The following is a 12577-nucleotide window of genomic DNA, read 5'->3' as shown; positions in this document are numbered from 1 at the left end:
TCTGAATACCTACGTTCCTAGTCAGCGGCCATACTGAATGTCCCCTTTAGGCTCATAAGATTTTTGTAATATTATGATGGGTGACCTTCATGATCGCTGGCGCAACAAAGCCATGCTTGGCATCAAAGGCCTCTGGTCGAGGTCTTAACACAAGCAATTGCTCGAGTTTGTCTGCAGTACTTTTGGGAAAATCTATACCGACAGTAATATGGTTACCATTCCACTAAAGGGAAGATTTAGATCTTGCCACTGAGGAACTCGAGGGTTGGGGAAAATGTAAAATTTTAAGAATCACAGGGTGTGGGGCTACTTCTGTTTTGTATTAGCACATGTGGCCACCCTGTGAGCTTTTTCAATTTCAAAAGACCTGCCAAACTGGAGCTGGAGAACTTTAAGAAAACCTTCCATAAATTTGATGGTATTGAACCTTCACTGCCTTCCACAAAACATGTTTCTGCAGCTTCTAGCACATTTTTTCTAACTCCAGAGCCATTTTATAAGTGGATCAGCAGAGCACATGATTGTCTTCCAAGCTGCTAATTCTGTTCTCAGCAGCAGTGAGACAATTTTCAAATTGAATGAAATGATCTTTAAGCTGAGCCACATCTGCCTTAATATCTTTAATTACAGCATTATTTTCATTAAGCAGAGGGGTATTTAGCAGACAAGAGATATCGGTAGAAGTCGGCACCACACATGGAGATACAAGCTCCTGATTTTGTCCCTTAACACCAGAGCTCATGCTAAAGGCAGCCTCAATTTTACTTTGTCTTTGAGATAACATCTTCATAAGCTTAGTGGAATAGAAAAAAATGATGATTTAATCAGTGGGCCTCAAGAGATTCTCCCCTACACCGCCATCCAGTATCAGTGCTAGAGTGCACCCTTAGCCTTCCCCCTATCTCTGCTGGCAATAGCCCAGTGGAGGGTGAGCAGGAGCTAGAGCTAACCATAAGAAAAGAACTTCTTGCTTTTTGTCTGTGGGTCAGAAGAGTGAGGAGCTATCTGGGAAAACAGGTGTTTTTGTTTTGTTTTTTTTGCTTTGCAATGCATTCCAATCTCACTTGCTCCCTTCTCCTGTCAATGGATATAGATGGGGAGTAACAGATTAGTAAGAGGCTGAATTTGCTGTCTACCCCAGGCTCAACAAGAACAACTCTGTTGTCTGCATGCTGCCTACAAGGAAAGGGGCTGCAGCAGGAAACAGAAAGCTGTTTTCTACTGCCTGAGATTTCGTGCAGCACTCAACAGACTTGAAGCAAAAGCCCCATGAGCCTGTGTCTAGCTATGCCCCAAGAGCAAATCATCATAGTAGACAAATGCCCTAGCACATTTGTGTCAGATGACTTTATATTAATCTGTCTTCACGATACTCAAAATCACAGGTCAGTGAAAACCCAAGTTAACAGAGCAAAACAGTTTTGGTTTGTTGCCAAAGCCAAAAGATCTTTGCAACTGATCATGTCCAGGAATGAAGAAAGCCAATACACTCTACTTCCTGTAGGTAAATGTTTTACATATCCATCCCTAGCCAAAGAATTTTTCCATTACAGAGAACAAGGCAAAGAAAAATTTCCTGGTGCTAAAGAGAATGAACTTTGTGGACTGACACAAAACATCTGGAAATACACTTGTCATTTGGTTATAAGGAATAGGAGATATAGCAGGAGTGTAAAAATGCTAAAATTACTACATTAGGCTCAGGGAAATTCATATGTTTAGACATTGAACTGAGCAAGTATAAATACACAAAAGTATTCTATTACTTGTATCCTCCTTACCTCCCCTCCATTAGCATATTCCATAACAAAACATAAACGATCATGTGTCTGAAATGAATGTTTTAAAGCCTGAAATAGAAAAAGAAACAACCTTGAGAACAAGAACCTATTCTGCTCTCTGCATCAGTATCAAGAATGTCACATCTTACCACATACATATAGGATCATTCTTCATATCTAGCTTTGGCAGAAATTCTAGTAGAATAATGGACTAGAAACCAGAAAACTTTAAATCCTGCCCAACGTTACAACATAGATACTCAGACTAAGTTCTGGGCAGAGAATTATTGTATGCATAATTTGCTTTAAAGCACTCTGCATAGGCAGCATAAGTGCTAGAACAAACATGATTGCTCAGTTTTTGCCTAATGATTTTAATAAAATGCATATGAAACAGTTTATACATACAAAAACTTTTTTTTTAAAGCACACAACTATACAAACTGATGTTGCATTCCTACAACAGTAGAAATACACAGTAACAGAATAAATGACAGCAGATAAAAGACCCAATTCAACAGTAACATTTTTCTTGCTAAATTGAACTTTAAAAGATGTGCTTCCCCTCTCCAATCGAGATGCATGGCACCTGCATTCATTGCACAATATATAAATGTGGTATACACTATCTTTATCTGCTTGCCATTTTCAGGACACAGTGCATAAATATGAACCCCTCACCCCGCCTTTAAAGAAAGGAAAGAAAACTTGGGAAAAGAAGAAACCTTTGGACACAGTGAGTTTTAAAAGCAGATTTTCTCTGTCTGTACTGTATTGAAAAAATGAGAGGTTTCTATTTTTTCTACCCTTTGCAGTAAAAATATATCAGTTTTGTAAAATGTTACATGGCTGAGCTATGCAAAAAGGGAGGTGGGCAGCACTTTATGTTACTTATTCATTGACGCAAGTTGATGGAGCTACTAAAGGGGGTAAAAGTAAAATGGGTTTGGTAAAGCGAATGCTACATACCTGTAGAAGGTATTCTCCGAGGACAGCAGGCTGATTGTTCTCACTGATGGGTGACGTCCACGGCAGCCCCTCCAATCGGAATCTTCACTAGCAAAGTCCTTTGCTAGCCCTCGCGCGCCCGCGCGCACCGCGCATGCGCGGCCGTCTTCCCGCCCGAAACCGGCTCGAGCCGGCCAGTCCAGTATGTAGCAAGACAAAACTCTGAAGGGAAGACACAACTCCAAAGGGGAGGCGGGCGGGTTTGTGAGAACAATCAGCCTGCTGTCCTCGGAGAATACCTTCTACAGGTATGTAGCATTCGCTTTCTCCGAGGACAAGCAGGCTGCTTGTTCTCACTGATGGGGTATCCCTAGCCCCCAGGCTCACTCAAAACAACAACCAAGGTCAATTGGGCCTCGCAACGGCGAGGACATAACTGAGATTGACCTAAAAAATTTACCAACTAACTGAGAGTGCAGCCTGGAACAGAACAAACAGGGCCCTCGGGGGGTGGAGTTGGATCCTAAAGCCCAAACAGGTTCTGAAGAACTGACTGCCCGAACCGACTGTCGCGTCGGGTATCCTGCTGCAGGCAGTAATGGGATGTGAATGTGTGGACAGAAGCCCACGTCGCAGCTTTGCAAATTTCTTCAATGGAGGCTGACTTCAAGTGGGCTACCGACGCAGCCATGGCTCTAACATTATGAGCCGTGACATGACCCTCAAGAGCCAGCCCCGCCTGGGCGTAAGTGAAGGAAATGCAATCTGCTAGCCAATTGGATATGGTGCGTTTCCCTACAGCCACTCCCCTCCTATTGGGGTCAAAAGAAACAAACAATTGGGCGGACTGTCTGTGGGGCTGTGTCCGCTCCAAGTAGAAGGCCAATGCTCTCTTGCAGTCCAAAGTGTGCAGCTGACGTTCAGCAGGGCAGGAATGAGGACGGGGAAAGAATGTTGGCAAGACAATTGACTGGTTCAGATGGAACTCCGACACGACCTTTGGCAGAAACTTAGGGTGAGTACGGAGGACTACTCTGTTGTGATGAAATTTGGTGTAAGGGGCCTGGGCTACCAGGGCCTGAAGCTCACTGACTCTACGAGCTGAAGTAACTGCCACCAAGAAAATGACCTTCCAGGTCAAGTACTTCAGATGGCAGGAATTCAGTGGCTCAAAAGGAGGTTTCATCAGCTGGGTGAGAACGACATTGAGATCCCATGACACTGTAGGAGGCTTGACAGGGGGCTTTGACAAAAGCAAACCTCTCATAAAGCGAACAACTAAAGGCTGTCCTGAGATCGGCTTACCTTCCACATGGTAATGGTATGCACTGATTGCACTAAGGTGAACTCTTACAGAGTTGGTCTTGAGACCAGACTCAGACAAGTGCAGAAGGTATTCAAGCAGGGTCTGTGTAGGACAAGAGCGAGGATCTAGGGCCTTGCTGTCACACCAGACGGCAAACCTCCTCCAATGAAAGAAGTAACTTCTCTTAGTGGAGTCTTTCCTGGAAGCAAGCAAGATGCGGGAGACACCCTCTGGCAGACCCAAAGAGGCAAAGTCTACGCCCTCAACATCCAGGTCGTGAGAGCCAGGGACCGGAGGTTGGGATGCAGAAGAGCCCCTTCGTCCTGCGTGATGAGGGTCGGAAAACACTCCAATCTCCACGGTTCTTCGGAGGATAACTCCAGAAGAAGAGGGAACCAGATCTGACGCGGCCAAAAAGGAGCAATCAGGATCATGGTGCCTCGGTCTTGCTTGAGTTTCAACAAAGTCTTCCCCACCAGAGGAATGGGAGGATAAGCATACAGCAGGCCCTCCCCCCAATCGAGGAGGAAGGCATCCGATGCCAGTCTGCCGGTGGCCTGAAGCCTGGAACAGAACTGAGGGACTTTGTGGTTTGCTCGAGATGCGAAGAGATCCACCAAGGGGGGACCCCACGCTTGGAAGATCTGGCGCACCACTCGGGAGTTGAGCGACCACTCGTGAGGTTGCATAATCCTGCTCAACCTGTCGGCCAGACAGTTGTTTACGCCTGCCAGATATGTGGCTTGGAGCACCATGCCGTTCCGGCGAGCCCAGGTCCACATGCTGACGGCTTCCTGACACAGGGGGCGAGATCCAGTGCCCCCCTGCTTGTTTACATAATACATGGCAACCTGGTTGTCTGTCTGAATTTGAATAATTTGGTGGGACAGCCGATCTCTGAAAGCCTTCAGAGCGTTCCAGATCGCTCGTAACTCCAGAAGATTGATCTGTAGATCGCGTTCCTGGGGGGACCAGCTTCCTTGAGTGTGGAGCCCATCGACATGAGCTCCCCATCCCAGGAGAGACGCATCCGTGGTCAGCACTTTTTGTGGCTGAGGAATTTGGAAGGGACGTCCCAGAGTCAAATTGGTCCAAATCGTCCACCAATACAGGGATTCGAGAAAACTCGTGGACAGGTGGATCACGTCCTCTAGACCCCCAGCGGCCTGATACCACTGGGAGGCTAGGGTCCATTGAGCAGATCTCATGTGAAGGCGGGCCATGGGAGTCACATGAACTGTGGAGGCCATGTGGCCCAGCAATCTCAACATCTGCCGAGCTGTGATCTGCTGGGACGCTCGCACCCGGGAGACGAGGGACAACAAGTTGTTGGCTCTCGTCTCTGGGAGATAGGCGCGAGCCGTCCGAGAATCCAGCAGAGCTCCTATGAATTCGAGGTTCTGCACTGGAAGAAGATGGGACTTTGGGTAATTTATCACAAACCCCAGTAGCTCCAGAAGGCGAATAGTCATCTGCATGGACTGCAGGGCTCCTGCCTCGGACGTGCTCTTTACCAGCCAATCGTCGAGATATGGGAACACGTGTACTCCCAGCCTGCGAAGTGCCGCTGCTACCACAGCTAGGCACTTTGTGAACACCCTGGGCGCAGAGGCGAGCCCAAAGGGTAGCACACAGTACTGGAAGTGGCGTGTGCCCAACTGAAATCGCAGATACTGTCTGTGAGCTGGCAGTATCGGGATATGTGTGTAGGCATCCTTCAAGTCCAGAGAGCATAGCCAATCGTTTTGCTGAATCATGGGGAGAAGGGTGCCCAGGGAAAGCATCCTGAACTTTTCTTTTACGAGATATTTGTTCAGGGCCCTTAGGTCTAGGATGGGACGCATCCCCCCTGTTTTCTTTTCCACAAGGAAGTACCTGGAATAGAATCCCAGCCCTTCTTGCCCGGATGGCACGGGCTCGACCGCATTGGCGCTGAGAAGGGCGGAGAGTTCCTCTGCAAGTACCCTCTTGTGTTGGAAGCTGTAAGACTGAGCTCCCGGTGGACAATTTGGAGGTTTTGAGGTCAAATTGAGGGTGTACCCCTGCCGGACTATTTGCAGAACCCACTGATCGGAGGTTATGAGAGGCCACCTTTGGTGAAAAGCTTTCAACCTCCCTCCGACTGGCAGGTCGCCCGGCACGGACACTTGGATGTCGGCTATGCTCTGCTGGAGCCAGTCAAAAGCTCGCCCCTTGCTTTTGCTGGGGAGCCGCGGGGCCTTGCTGAGTCGCACGCTGCTGACGAGAGCGAGCGTGCTGGGGCTTAGCCTGGGCCGCAGGCTGTCGGGAAGGAGGATTGTACCTACGCTTGCCAGAAGAGTAGGGAACAGTCTTCCTTCCCCCGAAAAATCGTCTACCTGTAGAGGTAGAAGCTGAAGGCTGCCGGCGGGCGAATTTGTCGAATGCGGTGTCCCGCTGGTGGAGAGACTCTACCACCTGTTCGACTTTTTCGCCAAAAATGTTGTCCGCACGGCAAGGCGAGTCCGCAATCCGCTGCTGGATTCTATTCTCCAGGTCGGCGGCACGCAGCCATGAGAGCCTGCGCATCACCACACCTTGAGCAGCGGCCCTGGACGCAACATCAAAAGTGTCATAAACTCCTCTGGCCAGGAATTTTCTGCACGCCTTCAGCTGCCTGACCACCTCCTGAAAAGGCTTGGCTTGCTCAGGGGGAAGAGCATCAACCAAGCCCGCCAACTGCCGCACATTGTTCCGCATGTGTATGCTCGTGTAGAGCTGGTAAGACTGGATCTTGGACACGAGCATAGAGGAATGGTAGGCCTTCCTCCCAAAGGAGTCTAAGGTTCTAGCGTCCTTGCCCGGGGGCGCCGAAGCATGTTCCCTAGAACTCTTAGCCTTCTTTAGGGCCAAATCCACAACTCCAGAGTCGTGAGGCAACTGAGTGCGCATCAGCTCTGGGTCCCCATGGATCCGGTACTGGGACTCGATCTTCTTGGGAATGTGGGGATTAGTTAAGGGTTTCGTCCAGTTCGCAAGCAATGTCTTTTTTAGGACATGGTGCAAGGGAACGGTGGACGCTTCCTTAGGTGGAGAAGGATAGTCCAGGAGCTCAAACATTTCAGCCCTGGGCTCGTCCTCCACAACCACCGGGAAGGGGATGGCCGTAGACATCTCCCGGACAAAGGAAGCAAAAGACAGACTCTCGGGAGGAGAAAGCTGTCTTTCAGGAAGGGAGTGGGATCAGAAGGAAGACCCTCAGACTCCTCGTCAGAGAAATATCTAGGATCTTCCTCTTCCTCCCACGAGGCCTCACCCTCGGTGTCAGACACAAGTTCACGAACCTGTGTCTGCAACCTCGCCCTGCTCGACTCAGTGGAGCCACGTCCACGATGGGGGCGTCGAGAGGTAGACTCCCTCGCCCGCATCGGCGAAGCTCCCTCCGCCGACGTAGTCGGGGAGCCTTCCTGGGAGGTGGCCGCTGCCGGCACCGCACGCGGTACCGACGTCGGGGACCTCAACCTGGGCGATGGGCCAGCCGGCGCCACGCTCGACGGTACCGGAGGCGCAAGCACCGCCGGTACCGGAGGGGTAGGGCGCAACAGCTCTCCCAGAATCTCTGGGAGAACGGCCCGGAGGCTCTCGTTTAGAGCGGCTGCAGAGAAAGGCTGTGAGGTCGATGCAGGCGTCGACGTCAGGACCTGTCCCGGGCGAGGAGGCTGTTCCGGGCTGTCCAGAGTGGAGCGCATCGACACCTCTTGGACAGAGGGTGAGCGGTCCTCTCGGTGCCGATGCCTGCTGGGTGCCGAATCCCTCGGCGACCCAGAGCTCTCGGTGCCGACGCGGGGAGGAGACCGGTGCCGATGCTTCTTCGACTTCTTCCGAAGCATGTCACCGGAGCTCCCCGGCACCGACGAGGAGGACGTAGAATCCATCCGTCGCTTCCTCGGGGCCGAGGCCGAAGAAGGTCGGTCTCGGGGGGGCTGTACCGCAGGAGCCCTCAGGGTGGGAGGAGACCCACCCGAAGGCTCACCGCCACCAGCAGGGGAATGGACAGCCCTCACCTGCACTCCTGACGATGCACCACCGTCCGACGACATCAGCAGACGAGGTCCCGGTACCACCGGCGTCGATGCAGCTATCCGATGTCTCGGCGCCGATGCAGAGGCCCGATGCCTCGATGCACTCGATGCAAGGGCGGCCGAGGAAGATGGTCTGGACGCTGACGACGTCGATGCACTCGAAGATCCCGGTGCCGATGCCGACGAAGAGCCCGAGAACAAAACGTTCCACTGGGCTAGTCTCGCTACCTGAGTCCGCCTTTGAAGCAGGGAACACAGACTACAGTTCTGAGGGCGGTGCTCGGCCCCCAGACACTGAAGACACGACGAGTGTCGATCAGTGAGCGAGATAACCCGGGCGCACTGGGTGCACTTCTTGAAGCCGCTGGAAGGCTTCGATGTCATGGGCGGAAAAATCACGCCGGCGAAATCAAAGTCCGAAATGACGGAAAAAGAGCACCAAAAACTTTAGAGGGAGAAAATCTCGACCGAGGCCGAAAAGAGGCCTACCCCGACGACGAAAGAAAACTTATCGGGGCCAAAAGCTGGAAATACGGGGAGGATTGAAACGGAACCCGGTGGAGGGGTTCCGGAGCACTTCCCGAGTAGAAGAAAAGCTTTTCCGAAGAAAAAACACGTTCAACAATATGGACGCGCGAGGTCGACTCTCCGGGGCTCGACACGGCGAAAAATACGACCGTACCGAGTGCGGACAAAAGAAGACTGGCCGGCTCGAGCCGGTTTCGGGCGGGAAGACGGCCGCGCATGCGCGGTGCGCGCGGGCGCGCGAGGGCTAGCAAAGGACTTTGCTAGTGAAGATTCCGATTGGAGGGGCTGCCGTGGACGTCACCCATCAGTGAGAACAAGCAGCCTGCTTGTCCTCGGAGAATGTAAGTACACAGAGGAAGGGTAGCTGAAATAATAGGAGGGGTGGGGGGCAGTCAGAGAATTTACTCACTATAACAGAGGAACACACAAACAACCTGGTGTCTGGGAAGGGGAATCTGGGTATTCAGGTCTCTGTTATTTAGAGATTCTGTGCTTGGTCTTTTGGCTGAGCCAGGAGGTTGACCTCTATTGGGGAAATGCTGGAACTGTTGGTCACAAAGCTCAGTTAAGAGATAGTATTTTGGGCCACAGCAAGGAAAAATACTACATGTGCTCCACCTGAAACTGGTAGAGAAGAGGCTGCCCTCTTCTGGGAAGTACTGGGATTGTTGGTCACAGAGCTCTGTTAAGAGCTTATACTCTGGGCTAAAGAAGGACCCCCCTACAGGCACCTCAGGAAGATGATTGGCAACCCTTTGAACACCTTGGGACTTGGACACATAGGAGGCATAAGGGGGGGGGGGGGGGGTGCCCTAGGCCCAGTGGCACAAAGCTTACAGAGTGTAATCGGCACTGCCCAGAGGAGGGTGAGACTGGGTGGGTAGGTGGGGTGGACCAAAGAGTGACATAAGGAAGGAGTAAAGGATGGGACACAGGCTACACTCCCACACAAAGACTCAGCCTAGAGTGGCAGAGGAATCAGGAGTTGCTGATTAGGTACAAGGACTAATGGATTCAAGTGTACTGAGCTAATTGGTTAAAACTGCTAAACATTTCAATGATTTTATATATCTGTATAGTAAAACCTGTACATAGTTCAACAAAACGGTTCAACTTTGAGTTGATAGCCTTGTTCACAGAGGTCATTTTTGGAGTTTCCTGGTGGGGGGAGGGAGAGGGTAACCCCGCTCACCAACGCTTTCCTTCCCCAGGTGGAGGCACCAGGCACCAAATGCTCAAGGGACCGATAGAGCCCGCCCCCACAGGAGATTCCAGCCACATCAGGCCCTGGAGCCAGAGAAGCCCACAAGGAGCCATTACAGAACTTTGCCTAATGCTGGCCCTACTTCTCAACTAAAGCGAATGCTACATACCTGTAGAAGGTATTCTCCGAGGACAGCAGGCTGATTGTTCTCACTGATGGGTGACGTCCACGGCAGCCCCTCCAATCGGAAACTTCACTAGCAAAGTCCTTTGCTAGCCCTCGCGCGCCCGCGCGCACCGCGCATGCGCGGCCGTCTTCCCGCCCGAAACCGGCTCGAGCCGGCCAGTCCAGTATGTAGCAAGACAATACACTTCAAGGGAAGACACAACTCCAAAGGGGAGGCGGGCGGGTTTGTGAGAACAATCAGCCTGCTGTCCTCGGAGAATACCTTCTACAGGTATGTAGCATTCGCTTTCTCCGAGGACAAGCAGGCTGCTTGTTCTCACTGATGGGGTATCCCTAGCCCCCAGGCTCACTCAAAACAACAACCATGGTCAATTGGGCCTCGCAACGGCGAGGACATAACTGAGATTGACCTAAAAAATTTACCAACTAACTGAGAGTGTAGCCTGGAACAGAACAAACAGGGCCCTCGGGGGGTGGAGTTGGATCCTAAAGCCCAAACAGGTTCTGAAGAACTGACTGCCCGAACCGACTGTCGCGTCGGGTATCCTGCTGCAGGCAGTAATGAGATGTGAATGTGTGGACAGATGACCACGTCGCAGCTTTGCAAATTTCCTCCATGGTGGCTGACTTCAAGTGGGCTACCGACGCTGCCATGGCTCTAACATTATGAGCCGTGACATGACCCTCAAGAGCCAGCCCAGCCTGGGCGTAAGTGAAGGAAATGCAATCTGCTAGCCAATTGGATATGGTGCGTTTCCCTACAGCCACTCCCCTCTTGTTGGGATCAAAAGAAACAAACAATTGGGCGGACTGTCTGTGGGGCTGTGTCCGCTCCAGATAGAAGGCCAATGCTCTCTTGCAGTCCAATGTGTGCAGCTGACGTTCAGCAGGGCAGGAATGAGGACGGGGAAAGAAAGTTGGCAAGACAATTGACTGGTTCAGATGGAACTCCGACACAACCTTTGGCAGAAACTTAGGGTGAGTGCGGAGGACTACTCTGTTGTGATGAAATTTGGTGTAAGGGGCCTGGGCTACCAGGGCCTGAAGCTCACTGACTCTACGAGCCGAGGTAACTGCCACCAAGAAAATGACCTTCCAGGTCAAGTACTTCGGATGGCAGGAATTCAGTGGCTCGAAAGGAGGTTTCATCAGCTGGGTGAGAACGACATTGAGATCCCATGACACTGTAGGAGGCTTGACAGGGGGCTTTGACAAAAGCAAACCTCTCATGAAGCGAACAACTAAAGGCTGTCCTGAGATCGGATTACCTTCCACTTGGTAATGGTATGCACTGATTGCACTAAGGTGAACCCTTACGGAGTTGGTCTTCAGACCAGACTCAGACAAGTGGAGAAGGTATTCAAGCAGGGTCTGTGTAGGACAAGAGCGAGGATCTAGGGCCTTGCTGTCACACCAGACGGCAAACCTCCTCCAATGAAAGAAGTAACTTCTCTTAGTGGAGTCTTTCCTGGAAGCAAGCAAGATGCGGGAGACACCCTCTGGCAGACCCAAAGAGGCAAAGTCTACGCCCTCAACATCCAGGCCGTGAGAGCCAGGGACTGGAGGTTGGGATGCAGCAGAGCCCCTTCGTCCTGCGTGATGAGGGTCGGAAAACACTCCAATCTCCACGGTTCTTCGGAGGATAACTCCAGAAGAAGAGGGAACCAGATCTGACGCGGCCAAAAGGGAGCAATCAGAATCATGGTGCCTCGGTCTTGCTTGAGTTTCAACAAAGTCTTCCCCACCAGAGGAATGGGAGGATAAGCATACAGCAGACCTTCCCCCCAATCCAGGAGGAAGGCATCCGACGCCAGTCTGCCGTGGGCCTGAAGCCTGGAACAGAACTGAGGGACCTTGTGGTTCACTTGAGATGCGAAGAGATCTACCAGGGGGGTGCCCCACGCCCGGAAGATCTGTCGCACCACACGGGAATTGAGCGACCACTCGTGAGGTTGCATAATCCTGCTCAACCTGTCGGCCAGACTGTTGTTTACGCCTGCCAGATATGTGGCTTGGAGCACCATGCCTTGACGGCGAGCCCAGAGCCACATGCTGACGGCTTCCTGACACAGGGGGCGAGATCCGGTGCCCCCCTGCTTGTTGACATAGTACATGGCAACCTGATTGTCTGTCTGAATTTGGATAATTTGGTGGGACAGCCGATCTCTGAAAGCCTTCAGAGCGTTCCAGATCGCTCGCAACTCCAGAAGATTGATCTGTAGATCGCTTTCTTGGAGGGACCACCTTCCTTGGGTGTGAAGCCCATCGACATGAGCTCCCCATCCCAGGAGAGACGCATCCGTGGTCAGCACTTTTTGAGGCTGAGGAATTTGGAAGGGACGTCCCAGAGTCAAATTGGAGCAAATCGTCCACCAATACAGGGATTCCAGAAAACTCGTGGACAGGTGGATCACGTCCTCTAGACCCCCGGCGGCCTGATACCACTGGGAGGCTAGGGTCCATTGAGCAGATCTCATGTGAAGGCGGGCCATGGGAGTCACATGAACTGTGGAGGCCATGTGGCCCAGCAATCTCAACATCTGCCGAGCTGTGATCTGCTGGGACGCTCGCACCCGCGAGACGA

The 12577-nt window shown here is 51.7% G+C and overlaps 1 protein-coding gene across 2 annotated transcripts in view; it reads right to left on the bottom strand.

Annotated features, from left to right (window-relative positions):
- AKT1 (AKT serine/threonine kinase 1) overlaps window positions 1-12577 on the bottom strand; it is a 329425-nt gene that overhangs the window by 85313 nt on the left and 231535 nt on the right. For both annotated transcript variants that reach the window (XM_030214026.1, XM_030214025.1), the window contains one exon: window positions 1782-1850. In XM_030214026.1, coding sequence (XP_030069886.1) covers window positions 1782-1850 — 69 coding nt within the window. The remainder of the gene's footprint in view (window positions 1-1781; window positions 1851-12577) is intronic.

Source organism: Microcaecilia unicolor, chromosome 9 (assembly GCF_901765095.1).
Source record: "Microcaecilia unicolor chromosome 9, aMicUni1.1, whole genome shotgun sequence".
Taxonomy (NCBI): domain Eukaryota; kingdom Metazoa; phylum Chordata; class Amphibia; order Gymnophiona; family Siphonopidae; genus Microcaecilia; species Microcaecilia unicolor.
This window is presented reverse-complemented; position numbering and strand designations above follow the sequence as displayed.